The sequence below is a fragment of the Gossypium arboreum genome, chromosome 3 (assembly GCF_025698485.1).
Source record: "Gossypium arboreum isolate Shixiya-1 chromosome 3, ASM2569848v2, whole genome shotgun sequence".
NCBI lineage: Eukaryota > Viridiplantae > Streptophyta > Magnoliopsida > Malvales > Malvaceae > Gossypium > Gossypium arboreum.
This window is the reverse complement of record NC_069072.1, coordinates 77,975,087-77,996,637: the sequence shown is the minus strand read 5'-3', so window position 1 is coordinate 77,996,637 and position 21,551 is coordinate 77,975,087. Positions and strand designations below refer to the sequence as shown.

At 33.6% G+C, this 21,551-nt stretch overlaps 1 protein-coding gene across 2 annotated transcripts; it reads right to left on the bottom strand.

Annotated features, from left to right (window-relative positions):
* Window positions 1–2,478: 2,478 nt before the first annotated feature.
* LOC108465045 (probable 3-hydroxyisobutyrate dehydrogenase, mitochondrial) lies at window positions 2,479–14,672 on the bottom strand. 2 transcript variants are annotated; one of them, XM_017765349.2, is made up of 10 exons: window positions 14,357–14,672; window positions 13,673–13,761; window positions 13,398–13,512; window positions 12,651–12,801; window positions 12,110–12,216; window positions 11,634–11,729; window positions 10,798–10,940; window positions 8,397–8,481; window positions 3,356–3,435; window positions 2,479–2,810 (listed from the first exon to the last, which is right to left on the bottom strand). In XM_017765349.2, exons 1-10 carry the CDS (start codon window positions 14,474–14,476, stop codon window positions 2,720–2,722), a joined length of 1,077 nt encoding a protein of 358 aa, XP_017620838.1. In that variant the 5' UTR covers window positions 14,477–14,672; the 3' UTR covers window positions 2,479–2,719. The 2 variants fall into 2 exon arrangements, with proteins under 2 accessions (XP_017620838.1, XP_017620839.1); XM_017765350.2 differs by having other exon boundaries at window positions 12,110–12,192; window positions 14,357–14,671.
* Window positions 14,673–21,551: the final 6,879 nt, after the last annotated feature.

The window sequence follows — 21,551 nt, the reverse complement described above, 5'->3', positions numbered from 1 at the left end:
TTAATAAGGTTTAAAACCTTATTCTAAAATAAAATAAAAGAAGTCTAGTTCTATATGGATTTTACTTTTATTTTATTTTCCATCGTATTTTATTTAAATAAGAATTTGGGTCACTTAATTCTAACAAGAAGCAACAAATATCAAGTGTGATAACCAATCAACTATTGCAATTGTAAATTCGGTGTTCCATGGTAGAACAAAACACTTTGAAATCAAGTATCACTTTGTGAGAGAAGTGGAGCAAGCCAAGGAAGTTACATTAGTTCATTGCAGTTCACAAGACCATTTAGTTGATATTCTAACAAAACCTCTTGGGAAGATAAGGTTTAAAAAGTTGCGTTATGATATTGGAGTTCGAAGCATGAAGGTCAATGAGGAGTGCTGCGAAATGACCATCCATGCTAACTGCGAACTGCGAGCTCACCAAATGTGTGAGTTCACCGAACCTGCAAGTTTACCAAATATGCGAGCTTTACAAAATAGTAAGCTCACCTGAACTGCGAGCTCACTATAACTGCGAGCTCACCAAAATGTGTGAGCTCATCAACACTACAAGCTCACCAAGCATGAGAGCTTACCTGCGAGCTCTTCACTCTACAAGTTACCAACTTGCCAACTTGCACTGAAACCGCGATAACTTTTTATTAACATTTTGGTAGACGATTAGAGTTATATCAATCTAGTCACTGAATTAAGCTAAGTTGTAATATATTATTAATATTTTTAGCTTATGTAAGCATAATTTTTCATGTAAACTATACATCAATGTTTTTGATGAAACAGTTCACCAAAAATTAATTTCTCCATTTTTTATTTTTTTTTCTTTTGTTTCAAACTCCCCTTCATAAAAAATCCAACAGTATAGTCCTTTATGACCTTGCCAACAATTGCATGGTCCAAATGTATGTCCTTGGCCCCATCAGTATTGACCTTCAACCAACCAACGTCCTATTTTTCCCAATGCACCAGTGTACTTACCTTATTACAACTCATTCCATGAGAAAACTTATGGCCAACCTGGATACCATCCCTCTCAACACAAAGCCAATGAGCTCGATTGATAATGCAACCCTCAAGCATTGAAAGAAAGCCAAAAACCTCGCTATTGTGTTGTTTCCAAATACACCAGCATACCATGACAAACAGCCTTCTCCAATTATTTGGGGCATCTAAAAATCGAAGGGGGTTTGATATGTTTACATATGAATCCATTCATTCAACAACTAACTCAAAAACTCTTGTAGCTCTTCAGGTTTAATAAGTTGTGACCAATCTGTCAATGCTAGGAGACAAAAATGAAAGACATGGTTGATGGATTCGACTTCAAAGCCACACACCGCACAAGGATTAGTTGCCATATGCCGTCGAACACATACCTTGTTTGTTAGCATTTAGTTTTGAGCCGCCAACCATAGAAATTCTCTAAAACATTAGGGACAATCAAGCTGCCATATACTCTACTAGTAACTACTTAAAATATTGTTGATGGAGTTTGCCAAAAATTTATACGCTGACATAATAGTGAAACAAGTTGTTTTATCCCATCACCATTCAGGGAAGTCATCCAAATCCCATCCAACCAAAGGCCTCTTAGCAGCAACACGACACACCACATCATCCAACAACAACACCTTATTCTCTCCCAATCCTAATCGACACTCGAACATGTCATTGTGGCAACTGACACCAATTCCAAGGGAACCTCCTCTGATGAGAGCAATAATCTCTCCAAAAATTCGTTGTGTGCCCATTTCCAATATTCCAAATCACTCCTTTCATAATTGTAAAAATGTTTTAAAAATGTTTGATAAAATTTTGAATTATATTTGAACCAAATTACTTAGGAAATAAAATATAAAATGTATGAAGTGTTGTTATATTAACAACTTGGGATATCAAAGCTGCAATCATAATGATATTATTATAATTTAAAAGGAGTATTTTTATAATTTTATTATTGAATTAATAATCCAATTAAAGGTTCAATAAAATGTTTAAATAATAGTATAAATGAAAATATTAAAATCAATTTAAACAAAATCATTATAAATCATTCAAATAATTTAAAAATTTCGACTCATGCCCACCCTCGAGCCTAAATCTGCACATATAAGAAATTGTGAACATATACTTTATATCCTTAACTTATAATTCCTGTATATTGTAATACATCGAATTCTCATGAGATTTGATGGTAATAGGACATACCGGTCATTTTGTCTTCACAGGCTGCTCACATAGATTCATTTAGGTTAAAATAACAACTATTTATAAATTTTAATTTTAATTATATTCTTTTAGATCTCTTAATACTGTTATTTTTATTAATTTTTGACATAACATTTTAAAACGAAAATACAAAATTATGTCATTTTAGCCATTCATTTATCACCTTCCAAAGTCTCAAAATATAGAACAAAACAAAAAGGCATTTTTGGTGGCAATACCGTTGAATCAAACCAGAAAAGAGGTAAAACATTTGCCAACACAACTCGTCATATTGTATTGTAAAAGCAATAAAGGTTATCCTTCACATCTGGCTTATATGGTGTCACATTAAGAAAAGCTAACAGGTTCTTTTCCTTGGCCACAAACCATTACCACTTGATCACAAGTATGCTTAAAACATCAAGTTGAATACAATGTCTTATGTCCACCGTGAATTATTCGGATGAAATCCAATGCTTTTTGCAACCAAGCTATACTTGCACAAGTGAACCTAATTGCGTTTACTCTTGCCAGAGTAATAATGCTGGAACACACACGAGAAGTCTTCAGTTTCATGACCATCGTTGCAAATCTCTGTATATCTGTAGAAAGTAACTAGGTCATCAACATATGGTGTTGAGTTGGAATTCCATCTCCATACTTAAAAGAACATAATGCAATCTGAGTCAGAAGGGTCGAAGCAAATCCATGTAGTCTTGGAGATGTTATAATATAGAGGTAGAAGTACTACAAAATCATTTGATATAGGCTAGTTTCTTTTGCTGCTAAAGTAGCCGTTGTCTACTGTCAGACACAACAAATCGTTAGTTAAGGGCTAGATATCAAGTTCTAGAACTTAGAAACCAGAAAAAAGCATAAACTGCTTGACCAAGAAAATTTTGGCAAATTATTTCATGAAAAACCAGATACAAAGTCCATGATTGCATGTGGAAAGGATTACATTATCTTCAACAACAGTTCCAATGTCATTTACTATATGCAAAAATACATTTTGTAAACCGGTTAACAATTCAAAACCATTTTATGCAATACCTCAAAGGAGGCTTATTCTACATAATTTTCATGCTGTTTACAAGTTGCAATGCTGTAACTGGGTTAAAAATGAAAAATCAGTTATGATACATACATGTTTTGTGCTAGAAATGTCAGTGGACATCTTTGACCAACTTCTTCTGCTGATGCAGCAGCAAGGTTTAGGTCTTTAGCCTGCATTGTTAAAATGAAGATGTTTCCATCCTCGGATAAGTCCAGTGGAAACCCAGAGATGGGGAAATTAAAGTCCAATGTCAAAGTGAGTGACTTATGCAATGGTGATATCATACATAACAATATAACTGCTCCTACTTCAGTGTCCATGATTTATTTTCAACATTCAGTCATATAACTAAAATACAACTTTTATTAATGCATAGCCTAGCCCCTATTTGCTATTTTCTTTTTACTTTTGGAACTGAAAAAGGAAAAAAGCACTTGGTACAGGAGAAAGTAAAATTTATGAAGGACTATACACAAATTACATAGTTTTTTCAAATGAAAAGAAATGCATGTTACTACTTCCATATAGACAACTATAGTTATTGATGTTAGATGTTAACCATTTGTCATTTTAAATCAATTACATTTTTATTTATGCGTGTGTGTATTGTATATATATTTAACCTTTTGCTTTTTCTTTATAACAAATTTTCGATGAGTAGAAAGCTAACAGAAAAAAAGCAAGTAGCACAATCACCTATCAAACAAAAGGTGTGCTTCAGCATGCACGAATAGGAGTCAGCTTTTAATTAAAAAAACAAAATGCATTTAGATTCCATAAGAAATTATAAATGGAAATATTATGTATATTTTGCTCAGAAATTCAGACCAGAAATTCGAAGACATGCACGTGCACAGGTTTATGTGTGTTGGAATTCCTTAAATTAAGCAGATTTTCTACCTTAGTTCTAGGAATTTCCTTGTACTATTAGCCATAATCAAATTACTAATTTTTAGGGATAGGCTAATTTCTAGAGATTATTTCCTTTTTATTTTTCCTGCTATTCTTTAAAAGGCTATAGTCAGATTAGAAAAAATAAGAATAATTCTTCTTCCTAAACTTGTTCATGGTGTCTAGAGCATCAGGAATTCAGTTGATCCTACTCTTTCTTCTCTTTTCTTGTTCTGTTTTCTCTGTTAGAAACCCTACTCCCATGGGTGACACTGAAAATTCCTCTGAGACTCTTCATAAATTTCGGCTAACCAAAACTCAACTTGAGGCTCTTCATAAACTACTCAGGACTCCTACAGCCAGTGGGTCACTAGCTATTCAAGGTACTGCTTTAAATACTACACACGAACCTATCACAATTTCTGGATACTAGACTCGGGTGCATCCGACCACATGACAGGTAATCTAAGTTTGTTTCACACCTATTTACCTTGTCATGATCACTCTCGGATTCGCATAGCTGATGGATCTTACTCGCTGGTGGCTGGAATTGGGACAGTTAGACTTACTGAAAATTTTTCCCTTGATAAAGTTTTACATGTTCCAAATCTTTCCTATAATTTACTCTCAATTAGCAAGCTTACCAAGGATCAAAAAGTACTTGTTGAATTTTCTGCTTTAGGTTGTGTGGTTCAGGAACAGGAATCGGGGAAGATGATTGGCACTGCTAAAGTTGATGATGGCTTATATGTTTGGAACAAAAACAGTTCACAAGAAGGGATGGCCTTATCTACATCAAAAGAAGATTCTATCATGCTATGACACCGTAGACTAGGACACCCAAATTTCATGTACTTGAAGAAATTGTTTCCTCTACTATTTCTAAATAAGAAAATAAGTTCATTGAACTGTGAAGTTTGCCAACTGTCTAAACACACTCGTGTCCCTTATCCTTTGAAACCTTATGTTCAATCTCAACCTTTCTCTTTAATCCACAGTGATCTATGGGGAGCCAGTCGAGTAAAAAACATCACAAGGGCTAGGTGGTTCATAACTTTCATTAATGACCACACTAGAGTTTGTTGGATCCATCTCCTTAAAGAAAAATCCAAGTCTCTAGAGTCTTCAAAATTTTCATTCAATGATTCAACCCAGTTCAATTCAAATATTCACACCCTTAGAACCGATAATGGGAGAGAGTACTTTAATTCTATCCTAAGTCCTTATCTTTCGAGCAAGGAATCATACATCAAAGTTCTTGTCCCGACACCCTCAACAAAACGGGGTTTCGAGAGGAAAATAGACACCTTGTAGCCGTGGCTCGTGCTCTTATGTTTACTATGGGTGTACCAAAGTATTTATGGGGAGAAGCTGTCCTCAATGCTTGTTATCTTATAAACCGACTCCCATCTAAGGTATTAAACTTTCAAACACCTTTACATACTCTTCAAAAAAGTTTTCCCTTGTTTCGTGTTCTTAATCTCCCAACCAAAACATTTGGTTGCAAAGCATTTGTCCACAACCATCAACCTAACCGATCTAAACTTGATCCTAGAGCCCACACTTGTGTCTTTATTGGTTACTCACCTACACAAAAAGGGTACAAGTGCTACTCTCCAACCTTACACCGGATGTTTGTGTCCCTTGATGTTACTTTCTTCGAAAACGAGCCATATTTTTCAGCCTCTCATCTTCAGGGGGAGATACTTAGTGAAGATGAGACCTTGAGCAATCTTCTCATTATACCTCAAGACTCTATCAGCCCTACCACCACTACAAAACCTGCTGAAAATCCTACAGCCACTGTTTTTCCTGTTTTGGAACCTATTTTTCCTGTTTTGGAACTTGTTTTTCCTATCTCCACTGTTCAGCAACAAGAAACAAGGGTGATCAACCATACTAATGAAGAAAAACAGCCCACTCATTCTGAAAAACAACAAGAAAAAACTTAGGGGCTTCGTGTATACTCTCGGAGACATCAGCTGCCTGAAATAGAAACAGCAGTGCCAATGCCATCATTACCCGAGGACTGTCTTAAAGAAGAAGTTTCACCTCCTTCATCTTCCATCTCTCTTCCAATTGCAGTAAGAAAGGGCACTAGGAGCTGCACTCAACATCCCATTTCTCGGTTTGTATCCTATGGAAACTTGTCTAAATCCTACAATGCCTTTGTTTCTAATGTTGACTCTATAGAAACTCCAAAAAACATAGAAGAGGCTCTTAAGTCAACCAAATGGAGGCAAGCTATGTTGGAAGAAATAAAGGCTCTTGAAGACAATGGAACTTGGGAAATATCTAAACTACCTACTGGGAAGAAGACCGTGGGTTGTAAGTGGATTTTCACCACAAAATTTAAACCAGATGGGAGCATTGATCGATACAAGGCTAGACTTGTGGCCAGGGGTTTCACTCAAACATATGGGTTGGACTATGAGGAAACATTTGCACCAGTGGCCAAATTGAATAGTATTCGAGTGCTTCTCTCAATTGCTGTCAACTTAGAATGGCCTTTGATCCAATTGGATGTAAAGAACGCTTTTCTCAATGGAGAATTAAACGAAGAAGTCTACATGGATTTTCCGCCTGGATTCGAAGGAAGCAAGGGCCAAGTATGCAAGTTGAAGAAGTCCTTGTATGGACTAAAGCAATCCCCTAGGGCTTGGTTTAATCGTTTTGCCAAAGCCATGACTAGTAGACATTATACTCAAGGTCAAGCTGATCACACCTTATTCTACAAACACTCGGATAATGGGAAGTGTTGTATTCTCATTGTCTATGTAGATGACATAATATTGACAGGGGATGATTCTATTGAAATTGAAAGACTAAAAGAGTTCTTAAGTCTTGAGTTTCAACTTAAAGATTTGGGGAATCTTCAATATTTTCTAGGAATGGAGATAGCAAGGTCAAAGGCAGGTATTTCAATCTCTCAAAGAAAGTATGTTCTTGATCTACTTTCTAAAGTCGAACTGTTGGGTTGCAAACCAGCCGAGACTCCTATGAAACCCAACCTTAAATTAGGAACTGATAAGGATGGAGAAGAGGTAGACAGGGGGAGATATCAACGGTTAGTGGGAAAACTTATCTATCTTTCTCACACTCGTCCGGACATAGCTTTTGGAGTAAGTGTTATAAGTCAATTTATGCATGCTCCTAGGGAAAAACATTTGGAAGCGCCACGAGGATATTGAGATACTTAAAAGGACTCCTACTAAGGGTTGCATTTCAAGAAAGATGTAAATCGAAGCATAGAAGTCTACACTTGATGCAGATGGGTAGAGGCGATTAATGACAAAGCGCTCCAAGCAGTTCTGCAGACTATGTTTGGGGTAATCTCGTGACATGGAGGAGTAAAAGCAATCTGTTGTGGCACGCAATGTTGTTGAATCTGAATATCGAGCTTTGTCCCACGGTATATGTGAAGGAATGTGGTTACAACGGCTAATGGGAGAACTAAAATTATCCTATACAAAACCTATAACATTATCTTTGTGACAACCAAAAGAGTTAGCATAGCTCATAACCACAGACACCATGACCGTACCAAGCATGTGGAAATTGATCGCCACTTTATTACGGAGAAAATTAACAAAGAGGAAGTTTGTGTTTCATATCTACCTACAAGACAACAAGTAGCAGACGTGTTAACCAAAAGCTTGAGCGGAAAAATGTTCGAAGAAATTATGGGCAAGCTGGGTTTGATTAACATCTACACTCCGACTTGAGGGGAGTGTTGGAATTCCTTAAATTAAGCAGATTTTCAACCTTAGTTCTAGGAATTTCCTTGTACTATTAGCCATAATCAAATTACTAATTTTTAGGGATAGGCTAATTTCTAGAGATTATTTCCTTTTTATTTTTCCTGCTATTCTTTAAAAGGCTATAGTCAGATTAGAAAAAATAAGAATAATTCTTCTTCTAAACTTGTTCAATGTGTGCTAAACTTCAATGTAACTCAATACTGGTAGAAATATGACCAAGCATGTTACTTCCTGTATGAACTAGTAATTCCTGTATGTATAGTTCATGTTAGATTCTGAAAACTGAAAGAACAAAATGGCAGAAAGAGTATGAGCTAAACTAGAATGTAAAATAGATTGTGTTAACTAGTCATTATATGCTATTTCAGCCTAAATAACTTACAAGCTTGCAGTGCCTTATGCAACCTGATGAAGCATGATAAATGTGAAGCAAGTTTTTATCTATACAGATATAAATATAGGCAAAGAAACCTGATTACCATGAGCTTGGATGCAAATCCACCACTATAATTCCTTGAAGAAGGCACTCCTTGCATCACACCAGGAACTGGATTATAACTATCACTGTCACATTGAGCATATTTTAGAATTATAGAGCATATCTATGGGAAATTCACCAACAGTAAACCAGTTCTCGAATTATCCCAATTCAAAGAATAACTCACTCTTGATAAAACTAGCCCGGCCTCACATGCTCTTGAGAACATATATATACGAATTAAGCTTTCCCTTACCCTCTCCCCTCCCCCAGATTTCTTGCCTAACAGAAAGCAACTATGCATTGAAAACATGGAAAACATATTGTAAAGTAAGAAATAAATGATCTGACTTCCTAGATTAAAAGCATTAAACATGTTTAGGTGACAACAAACAGGTAAACAATGGATCTAATTTATATAAAGTGTTGTCAACTAATTAAAAACAGGTACATGTTCCACGCTTAGGGTCATAACTTTTTTTTTTTGGTCCTGTATGATTGTCTTCTAATAAAAGATTTGAAGCTAGGCAGAGAATTTTGAATATTATTAGAGGCTAGCACATCTACTGAAGGGTAACTTGAAGAATATTTGTTTTATTATATTTGCAAGTGAGTGATATGGACGCTTTTATTGCAATAGGAATTTTAGTTTTATTTATTATATCAGGTTTTATTAAGAGTTTTAGTTTTACTTATTTTCTCTATTATATTAGGTTTTTGTTTCCTTCATAAACTCTAGGAATTCAATTTTATGTCAATTAGGACTCTTTCCTTTGTTATTAATAGTCTATAAAAGGTAATTATTCTATCAAAAAGAAACATTATTTTGAGAGGGGGTTCAGTATGAATCTGCCTTGTGAGTAACCATAGGTCGAAGCAAGAATTCTTTCTCGTCTAGACCTGTGACTAGATCAAGGCGCATACCAACTTGGTATCCGAGCCAGCTGTCATGGGTCACGAAAAGACTTTGACAGCCAAGCTGGAGGCTTTCATGGAACAAATGGCTAAAAGGAAACAAGCATTAGAGAAGCAGGTGGCGATATTATCTCTTTCGATCCAAAAGATAATGAAAGGAGATCTAGAGAAGAATAATGAAGAACAGGGCAACAGCGGAGGCAGGAAAAGAAATTTAGACTTGCAACACGGTGGGTGCATGGTGCCACAATACTCTAAGATGAAATTTTCCACTTATGATGGTGTCGGAGATACTTTAGGGTGTTTGAAAAGATACAAAATTTTTTTTGGCAATGAACGAACTAATGAAGAAGACAAAGTAAGCTTAGAATCATTCCATCTTTTAGGAAAGACACAATTGTGATTTGATCAAATGGAAGAAGAGGAGACAAATCTTGACTGAGGGCGCTTCAAAGAGTGTTGTCATGTAAGGTTTGGGCCACCTATGAGTAATAACCCCTTGGGAGAACTTGCCAACTTGAAACAAACTGGGACTGTTGAGGAATATCGATGCCAATTTCAATCACTATTGGCTAGGACTACTGATCTGAAACCTCGACAACAAGTAAACCTCTTTACTGCCCGGTTGATCGAGGAACTTAGAATTGATATTGAGATACAACAACCGGAAAACCTTGGAGTTGCAATGAATATGGCTCGAACATTGGAACGTAGACAAAATGTCTCTTTCAAATTGTCATCTCGAGCCATCCTGAATTGGCCAACTTCCCAAAACATTGGCAGCAATTCAATCATTCCAATAAGCATTGTAAAGGCAGGGGGACAAACAACAGAACCAACAGGGAACAGCGGCAAAATAGGTTCTTCTACACCATTTATTAAGAGATTGACACGGAAAAAAATGGCGGAAAGAAGGGCTAAAGGGCTGTGTTATAATTGTGACGAGTCTTATTCCATGGGACACAAATGTAAAAGGTTATTTTGGATAGAAGTACCATATGTTGAAGGCAAGCAAGATGATGATGAGATAGATGATTTTGGATAAGTTCTAAAGTTTATTCTGAATTTGAGCTTGAGGACAAGCTCAACTCCGAGAAGGGGAGTAATGATATGGACGCTTTTATTGCAATAGGAATTTTAGTTTTATTTATTATATCAGGCTTATTAAAAGTTTTAGTTTTACTTATTTTCCATATTATATTAGGTTTTTGTTTCCTTCATAAACTCTAAGTTAAGAATTCTATTTTATGTCAATTAGGACTCTTTCCTTTGTTATTAACAGTCTATAAAAGGCTGCCAATATGAAATAAAGAGGCAAGCAATTATTCTATAAAAAAGATACGTTATTTTGAGAGGGGGTTCAGTCAAGGATGAATCTGTCTTTTGAGTAACCATAGGTCGAAGCAAGAATTCTTTCTCGTCTAGACCTATGACAAGATCCTACGCCAAGGCCCATAACAGTGAGACAGTAGAGAAGTGCTTAGTACCTACTCCAACAGCGTGCACTTGAAGAGTTAAATATCTTTGTCAGCGTACTGGCAGTTATTCCTAGAGACTGACCAAGAGCTAGAGCTTCTGACAGTCCAAGCATGCTAATAGCCATTGCCAAATTGTTGCATATCTTTGCCACCTGAATAATAGGAACAAGACCAATGATATCACAACTTCACCTACAAATCCATAGAGTTGAAGAATAAGAATGAAACCTAAAACAGACCAAAAGGAATTATTATTTTACTACCAGCAAATCAAATTAATGGATGAACTTACCCATATCCCTGCCATATTATCATACAAAACATATATAAAAATTCTCCAAGTTATCGCATTGAAGAAATATGAAATGAGGCTTTATTTGTTACATATTAATATTTCCCGTTGCAAATTTTATTATTTTAAGCATGAATGAAAAAGTAACTCCTATAACTGCAGGCTGTCTAAATTTATTAAGAACTGATACTTGACCAAATTATAACTTTGGCTGCTTAGTTACACCCATTATGAGTCCAATTAAGTCCATCCGCTTTCAGTAAATATTTTGGGCTGCATGCTTTAAACTGATACGATCATCGATTCTATAGATGATGTCATATATCATCATTAGTTAGCCAAGACTGCTTAGAAAGCAAGAAAACTCTTAGTCATTAGCCAAATTTATCCAGAAACTATTAAAAACTAAAATTTCTTGAAAATATAGTGTAAACTTGAGTTTTCTTGTCCTACTTGCTATTCTGGAGGGAGGGAGGGAGGGAGGGAGGGAGGGGCAAAGAGAGAGATCGAGGAAATCAAAAGGAAATATTTTCATCGTCTTAAGAGAACTTACTGAACCATTTCCTGGTCCACCACAGAAAATTGTGTTTTTTCCCATCGAGAGGAGTAAGGATTTGGCAGCAAGATACACATCTTCAGAGCCACCAACCTGGATCACATGGCATTTTTTGTCATAGGTTTAATACTACCTAAAAGTGTTGCCAACCTAATATCATTTGTGTTTCTAAAATACCAAACTTCTGTGGCAACTAATCTTACATACATCATTGAAAATATAAAGTAAAAATTATAATATCTTGCAACGAAATTGATACTAAACAGTAAATTCACGAACAAGGTTAAAATAATTGGAAAAATATTTACTAGTAAAAGTAATTTACAACTGAGGACTGCTATCCTACCTTTTTTGGGGAAGAACTGAAGAAGGTTCGGAAGAAGTTTAATGAGTGTCCATATGCATTCAATGGAAAACAATATATAATAGGTCAACTCTAGAAAAAGAAAAGGTGATCAAAAGTGAATTTGTACCATGAAAGTAAGTGAACCAGCTTCTGCAGCTACAACACCTCCAGAGACGGGAGCATCCAACATGACAGGGTTCTCCCAATTCTCTACATAAGTTATATGAATCCAAACTGAAAAAATATATGTTTTTATGCGTGTGTGCATGTATATTTATTTAAAGATGAAGGTTGAAAAGGAATGAAGACATATCATGCAGGTTCATCTCAAATATAGCTGTCTCATTCTCATGTTTGAATGGTAATGCCAACACAATGGTGATCCCAAATTAACATCTAACACATCACTATGATCTTGTTTAAATGTCTCTCAACCAAATCATAATCTTCAATTTCTCTTGATAAGAGGTCAGTGTATTTGTGTGTGTGTGTGACGAGAGAAAGAGGATCATAGGAAAGTAAGACATGAAATTTAAAAAAAAAAAAAAAAAGGATCTCACATATTAAATGGTAAATAAAACAAAGAGAGTGATATACTAATCATGTTTATCCTAATGACTAAAAGCTCTATTAAAATCTCATACTTAGCTTAACTCACTGACTGGTACCTTTCTTTTCCTTTAGAATGCAATTAGATACAGACACAGCGAGCTTTCTTGATGTTTGGGGATCAATAGTAGATGAATCTATAAATAATTGAGGCGTTAGGAGATCTCCTCCTTGAAGTAACCCATCTGGTCCATTGTAAACATTCAATACCTGTATACATCATATTGGTCATTAAGGCAGACATTTTTGCAGTTGATAATAAACCTTAGGAATCAAAGAGAAAAGAAAAATTAATATTTAATAGCATCTGAATCTGATAAATCTAAATTAACAACCTAGCTTTAGGACACCTAAGTACTTACCCTAGTATAATTTACACAACATAATTCACAACCTGAAAGCATTAGGATTCAACTCACATATTTGATTCTCAAAAAGAATGAAAACTAATGAACTCTATTTTATTACTTCACTAGATAATATTTCATCCTGCATTCCTTATAATATTTCTGGTTTAACACAATGAAGAAAATAGATAAAATAGAACCTACCTTTTTCCTCTATAACATTACAGCAAGAACTGATAGCCATAATTGTAAACAAGAATACAGAAAACCAAGTTCTAGCTAATAAACAACTTCTATGGATCTAGCGAAAGAATGATTTCACAGTGACAAAAAGATAACAGACTTTATGGACAGTCTGAAAGACTAAAAGGTAAAAATCAAAACTAGAATAAGTTTATTTATGCATTATGGACCACAACAGAAAAACATTGGAGAGATTAACTGAGTCTTAATGCTCACATGAGATGATGAAGGCAACATTGTGATTACAACATCACTTGCTTCTGCAACTTCAAAAGGTGTTTGTTTTGTTGAAACTCCCATATCAGAGTACTTCTTCATGACATTACAGTTTCTGAATTAAAAAATAAAGCTGCAAATTTGCTTCAGAGTAGAAATGTAGCATTTCTACTTTCTACACAAAGAAGCACCTAAATACATAAAAACTAGCTGGAAAGAACAGAAGCTAAATAAGCATGGAATTTTGAAGGAGAGGAAAATTTTGAATGCATTACACATCATGAACAGTCATTTTGTATCCAGCTTTGAGTAAATTATTTGCCATTCTGGATCCCATATTTCCCAGCCCTATGAATCCAACATTCTGTCAAAGTAAAAGAATGATACATGTAATCGAAATAGGATTTAGGAGAAGAATCGGAACAAAAACTACAATAAGACACGGTAGCATAAAAATAGAAGTAATTAGTACTGAAAGAACACGAGAAACAGATTATATTTCCACCAATAACTAAGCCAAAAACACTCACCGATGACAATTTCCATTATTATATGAAAACCTGATTAACAAAAAGCTTTCCTAATTGAGAATGCTCAATGCAGAGACTTCATTGTGCATCATTTTAAGAACATAATCCAATGAATTTATTAAACCAAACTTAGCTCTTCCTAGGTCCTAACTAATTCAGATTTCTTATGTTTTCACTTGAGTAGGTAGCCTGGAAATCAATCTAGCAACTCTGACTCCGAACCCGGAGTTTAGTGAGTTGATTTGTCCAATCATCCTTAATTCAAGTCTCAATTCCCTTATTCCCAGGCATAAAAAAAATCAACTCTAACTCCAGTTAAACAGCTAGAACCAAAGCAATATATTTGGAATGAAAATTTAAATTTCATATATGAGGCAAGATACAGTCAAAAAAATAAAAAGCAAAAGTTTTGAGGGAAAGGATGCTTACCTCAAAGGAGGAAGACGAGAAAGTGCGAGACGGAACGGAATGAAAAGGAGAAGACGAGAGGGAAGTAGAAAGTAGGGTTCTTAGTCTGTAACCGTTAATCTTCATCTTCATCATCGCCATTGAATTGATAATGGAACAAAGGGGCTTCCTTCCTCCCAGGAAGAACACTAGTAAGTGGAACTAATTGTGCAATTGCCTCACTATTTTTAATTTTTTGCCTAGGACTAGTTGATTGCCTCAATCTTGAGTCTTTTACACTGAAAGGGAATTTAGTACTTTCCATGTTCGAATGAAGGAAAGCTCTATTCTATTGGAAAATACTAATTTTTTTTTTCCTTCCAATTTTGAGTTAATCAATTATTCAAATTACTCTGTATTTTCCAATAAATTTTAATAAATAAATTTGTTTTTTTCTAATTGGAAACCGTTAATTTTACCGTTCAATCACTCAAATAACAAATTAATCTAATAGCTTTTGAGTATTTTATAGTTTTTAAAATAAGTAAATTAGTTACTCTAAAAAATAAAATTATTTTCAAAATTTTAATATATTTATAAAACATTTTTCCAAATAAAAATACATTAAACATATGAAAAATTAAAATCTTAAATATATATGCTAAATGACCATTTTAAAAACTTAAAATGATAAATTTGATGTCTTAATTAAATTATTAAATCAAATTTATTATGTTAATTATATTGTGTTTTTCTCTTATTTTGTTTTAAAAGAGTTTTCAAGTATATATAGTATTTATGTTATTTAATGTTAAATTTAGTTATATTGTCAACAAGATTTTAATATGACAAATTTTAAAAAATTACTTTAACTCGAACAAATTTATTTAACTTGAATCTCAGTTCACTCAACTCGATTAAAAAATAAATTAATTTATAATGATAAAATAGCATTCATCAACTCAATTAACTAGAAATTTATTTACTTAATTTAATGGAATACTCACCCTAAATGTATTTTTTGGAAATGTGAATAGGATTAGTAGGATTATAACATTACAATTAAATAAAATCTCAATAAAGTTATATCGACACATTTGCTTCCTTAAGCACTTTACTAGAAATGTGATGATAAATTTATAATTAACAAACATCTAATTTAATCTATTTAATTTAAAATAATATTAATATTTTATTTTATAAAATAAAAGAGGTACCTACTTTTTTACTTCATTTGACTTTTCTTTTTAATTGCCCCTTCTTTTCTTGTTGCGTTTAACCTCGGAAGGGTCTTCTCCGAGCCCTTTTGTGGGTCGTTCTCTGCTAAGAGATTGTGCTAGGACACCGCGGTTGACAAATTTAGTTAATAGACTAATTCGAAGCCATAATATTAAGTGTTCTTTTAATGGATCTGATGTGATGGATATGTCCTATGCCGCTCAGGTTGCAAATGATTTTAGTTTTAGAGATGTGATTTTGAATAAAAGATATGTCTTTAATATTTCTTGGGATGACGTCATGATTCCTGTTGAGGATGTTGATGAATCTTTCAATTCCCTAATTGATAACAATGTGGGATAATTGAGCCTATCGATCTCCCAAGAACAGCATGAAGCATTATGTGACCCTTGGACGAAAGCTTTAATTGTCAAAATTCTAGGAAATTCGGTGGGATTTTCCTTCTTATTGAATAGGTTGAAATAGATTTGGAAGCTTGCAAAGGATTTTTCAATTGTTGATACAGGGCATTATTTCTATTTAATGTGAGTGAATAATGTAACGACTCGATAGTCAATGGTGTTAAAAAGTAAAACTCGGGATTTTGTTCCTGTAAAACGAGTTCGTAAATATTTTTATTAAATATTTTAAAAGTTAGTCTAATAGCGAATTAAATTTCGAATAGGTAAATTTCATATAAAATTATGAGATATTAAGGTATAAGGATCAAATTGCATTAAGGTCAAAAGTTGAATTATAGATCTAAATAAATATAGGGGATTAAAGTAGAAAATATACCATTTATTAAATGGTGGGGTCGTCGGCTATGATTTAAGGAAATTTGCATGTCTACTATAAATATATATATATAAAAGTTAACTTTAATGTATGTATATTATATTAACTTTAATGTATGTATATTATAATAAAAATAAGAAATAAAATGAGATCATAATAAAAGAAAAAGGAAATAAGAAAGTGGGAAGAAGAGAATTAAAGCATGAAAATTTTAAAAGAAAAGAAGAGAAGATAGTCACGAACGGCCTAGGGGTTTCTAGCATTCTAACTTCAATTGGTTAGTCAATTTAGTCTATTTTCTTGTAATTTTTACGTCTTTGGAATCCCAGTACTTAGAGCTATCTAACCCATGTTATAATTTTTAGTATTGATTAAGATTTTAGATGTTGTTATTGTTGAATAGTTTAAGTATTAGGGGTTAAATTGATAGATTTTTAAGTTAGAAGTGGAAAAGGACTAAAATGTAAAATTAATTTTTAATTTTGAGTAATAGGGATTAAATTGTGAAAAAATCAAAATTAAGGGGTAGAATTGAAAATAAGGAGCTAAATTTAGCTTAAAGTGAAATTAGTATAAAAATTTGATGTTAAATATGGATATTAAAATTAGTTTTGGTTTAGGGACTAAATTGAGGGTTATACAAAATGTGGTGTAACATTTGAAATTTAATGAAAATTTAGTTGTGTATTATTAATCTATTGTAATTACTTTATTCCATAGCGAATGTCGTCCCGAAATCCTTGAGTAAGAAAGGGAAAGACAAGGTCGACGTTGAGTAGCTCGGAATATACGATTTGTGTTTCTATAATCCGAATTAAGTTATAAATTGTTACATATTACATGGTTATGTATGGTAAGCAATTGAGGTGAGTACTTTTGTACTTTGGGATCGAATTGAATTAATAGATGATTTGAAATGGACTGATTGTGTATATTATGAAATGTGTTGATTATGCGAATATTGAATTGACTATATGTGATAATGTGTACATATATGATAATGAGACATTGGACGTATTGAAATATGAAATAAAACCCTATTAACTATTTTGAGCTAAGCTAGATAAAGATGACATGCCATAGGATAGGAAGAGTTGAGAAATTTCTTCGACCTCGAGTCGATGAGGCACTAGGTGCCAATTTGCTTCGATTTAACCGATGAGACACTAGGTGTCAACTTATATAGCGCTCTTATTACTTTGGATTTTTCTAGTGAGGCACTGGTTGCCAAACTGGTGTGTTGGTTGGATCTGAGTATCCATCCGAGTCTGAGTTATGTTAATAGGGAAAATTAAATTATAAATTTATGTGTTTGATATTGAGATGTCAGAGTTGAGAAATGATTATGAGATGAGAAATGAAATATGAAATGATGAAATGAGATGTGAATTTTGAAATGAGTTCAAGTATTGATAAAAAAGATGAATCATGTTGTAACAACCCGTTTTTAGGTCAAATAGGAACAGTGGTTTTGAGAACATAAATCCAAAGTTAAAATATTTATTTTATTATTTTAATAAGGTCTATAGCATGATAGGTTAAAAATGTGAAAGTTTCATAAAGAAATTTTACCATTTAAATGGTTAATTCTGTAAAAAGGACTAAATCGCGTAAATCGTAAAACTTGAGCTCTAATAGCTAAAGGTGTCTAATAGCTATAGAACCTTAAAGTTAAGGTCCTTATGTTGTAATTAGACCATCCCTAGTGTGAGTGCACTTATATGGACATATTATTAGATGTTTAAATGGTTTATAAAAAGGTTATTAATGTAATTTGGTATTAAATGGTTAATTAAATTATAGAAAAATAAAATATCACTTTGTTTCTTCTTTATCTAGCTGAATTTAGGAAACAAAAACACCATTAAAGGAGTTTTAAAGGTTCGGCCATCAATCTTTAAGCATGTAAGTCCATATTTGCTCGGTTTTTAATGATTTTTATGTTTTTAAGCTCGTTCCAGCTTAATTTAGCTAACCCGTACCTTCATTTTTGAAATTGTTATAGATTTTGAATGATGTCATTGTTGAATACTTGAGTTCTTTGATGTTGAATGATAGATTATAGAAGCTTGATGATAGTTTTACAAGTTTTATAAAGTGATTTTTGACAAAAATGTCAAATAGGGATTAAGTTGTGAAAATGTAAAATGTGGTAGTTAAAAGTGTGAAATAATGAAAGATATAGGCTACTAGTAGTATATAGGAAATTCGACTATCATGGGCTATGGCCTAATTGTGTAATTTTGCATTTTTATGTGTTAAGGACTAAATTACAAAGTAGTCAAAAGTATAGGGGTAAATTTGTAATTTAGCCAAAATGAATGTTTAGGCTAAATTGAATTGAATGAAAGTTTGAATGAGTTTATTTGACATTATATAGTTCAAGTTAAGCAAAATCGGAATTAGATCGGGGAAAACGAAAAGTGGACGAATAGCCGATAATTTTATTCGAGGTTACGAAGTAAGTTCGTATAATTAGAATCAAACTTTTCTATACTTGTAATTAATGAAATGAATATGTATAATTGGAATACTTGAGGTATGAATGCTTTATTGATATAATGTATACGTTACCGAGCACTGTTTGAACCGTATGAATTCATTGGATACGAGTGACATGTTACTGAGATTACTGTTTTGGTCGAGCTCTTGCATTTGTTGCAGACTCACTACAGCTCGTATGAGCTTACCGATATATCAGCTCAAAAGAGCTTATTGTTTTCAGCTCATTAGAGCTTACCGTTTTAGCTCATATGAGATTACTGTTCAGCTCGATAGAGCTTACCATTTCATCTTATTAGAGCTTACTGTTCATCGACTCAGGAGGAGATTACCGATCATGGCTTGAAAGAGCATATATGATAATGAATTGACGGATTACTGACATTGTTCATTCAAGTATCCTTTGAAGTTCTAATAGGTTCAACGGGCCTAAATACTGTTTATACGGATAAAATTACGGATTATAAATGTTACTAATGCTATATATATGATATGTGAATTTTGGATTGATGCAAAGTATTATATTAATGGACGGTTTTATGTGTAACATCCCGAAATAGGGCGTAGTTGGAATAGTGGTTTTGGGACCATAAATCCTACATCAAAATATTTATTTTATGGTTATTATGAGGCATAGAATATGAGTATATGCATTTGTTAAAGTTTCATGAAGAAATTCTAAGTATAAGATGTCCAATTGGAAATTAGGGATTAAATTGAATAAATTGCAAAACTTGGTTTCTAGAAGCAATTTGTATGAAATTGCTTTAGATTATGAATTAGAAGGTCTTGGAGAGCAATTTTCCCAAATTCTAAATTTTTGGACAAAAATGGGCTTGCATGGATCAAATTTTAAAGAAAGGGCATAAGGGCATTTTGGTCATTAAGCATTTTAATGAAATTAAAAGAGAAAAATGGAGCAAAAATATGCTCATCTTCTTCCCATAGCTGCCGAAATTTGGAAGACACCATACCTAGGGTTTCTTCAATTTTCAAGCTCAATAGTAAGTGCTCACGAGCCCCGTTTTTCATGTTCTTTGTATTTTTAAATTTCGGGTAGCTTGATCTCTCCATTTCTACCCATATTTCATGCTAGGGTTCATGTTTAAAAATTTACCCATGCATGAGTTGATTGTGTTTTGATGGATTATGGAGGAATATGAAAGATTAATGTGTGTTAAACATCTTTTTCTAATTGATTTTCATGAGAAACCCTTATAAGGACCATTTTGCAAAAGATGTAAATGTGTGGTAGAAATGAGAAAATAATGGATAATATGGGCTACCATAAGAAGGAAAAGTGTTCGGTTAGGCTTGGGTAAGATAGAAAGTGCATGTGTTTCATTATCCGAGCTTAGGGACTAAATCGTAAAAATGTGAAAGGTTAGGGGAAAAACGTTCATTTGGACCAGGGGTAGATATTAAACTTGAAATACATAATGTAGTGTATTAATGAGTTAATTTTGCTGTTATAGACCCCAAGGAACAAATTCCGAAGGTCAATCGTGGTAAAAACAAGGTTTCGGAATAACCGAAACACAATCCCGAAAAGAATACTAGGTAAGTTCGGATAACTTAAAGTAAACCCCTAATATACATAATTGTATAATTTATGAATGCATGATATTTGCATTTATTGATGGTATGAAAATGCATGAAATGCACCTTTGGTAATGACTTGTCGATAACTGTCTCGGTTGAGGTTAAAAATGGAATTCGATGGATAAACCATGTTTTACATGTGATCTGAGATCCTGCATGTGTTGCAGTAAGGATTTAGCCTGGACGGGTAATCCGTGATCTCAAATATGGAAAGGAATCTAGCCCGGACGGGTGTTCCTTGAATGATCAAGCCTCCCGAAAAATATGTGTGCATTATGGATTTAGCCCGGACGGGTAATCCGATTAGGTCCAATTTAGCTCGATCGTAATTGGATCCAAACTCATTAAGGGTGTTTGTCACTACAAGGGATTTAGCCTGGACTGGTAATCCTGCCATGGGATGTGAGGTTCGCCGGAGTGCATATATGTGAAATAATCATTCATAAGAATTGACGGATAATGGGTACTCCATCGAGATTTCCTAGAAACTCAACGGGATAATATGATGTATGTTAACAAGATGATGAATGATGAGCTCATCTATATAAATTACATGATGGTTTGTTATGTGACTAACTCATTGATTAAGTGCATGTGATAGGAAATCATTTCATAATAGATGATTTCATGATTTAGATATGGATGTATGCTAATTACTCGGTAAGTTTACTTTTCGGTTATTTGAGCTTACTAAGCATGTAAATGCTTACCCCTCTCTTTTTCGCTGTCTCACAAAGCTCGAGGACTCGAAAGGATTGTAGGACGATTGGAGAGTCAACACACTATCAACTAAACAAGCTTTGGTATAAAGACTCTGTTTATTTTGTTAAATGGCATGTATAGTACTTTTGAGTATTTTATTATATGTGTCATTTGATTTGCCAAGTAAAGGCATGTAGAAATATGTTTATCTCTTTGTATATGGCCATGAAAATTAGCTTAATTTAAGTAGGCTATGACCTACGATTTTATGTATGGTTTTAATTACTGATGATGGGTTGCTATCAATTAGCAATAAGTCACATGAATGAGCCAATTTCGGATGGATTAATGTAACACGGGAACCCATGATACTAAAGAGGAAATAACCATTTATGTATGAAACCAATGATATGAG

Excerpts from the sequence above, each read along its gene's own strand:
- LOC108465045 (XM_017765349.2), bottom strand. The coding sequence starts at position 14,476 with ATGGCGATGATGAAGATGAAGATTAACGGTTACAGACTAAGAACCCTA. Across the intron at positions 13,513-13,672 it reads AAAATGACTGTTCATGATGT|AAACTGTAATGTCATGAAGA; the intron begins GTAATGCATTCA and ends TTTTTAATTCAG. Across the intron at positions 8,482-10,797 it reads AGTGCACGCTGTTGGAGTAG|TGATAGTTATAATCCAGTTC; the intron begins GTACTAAGCACT and ends TCAATGTGACAG.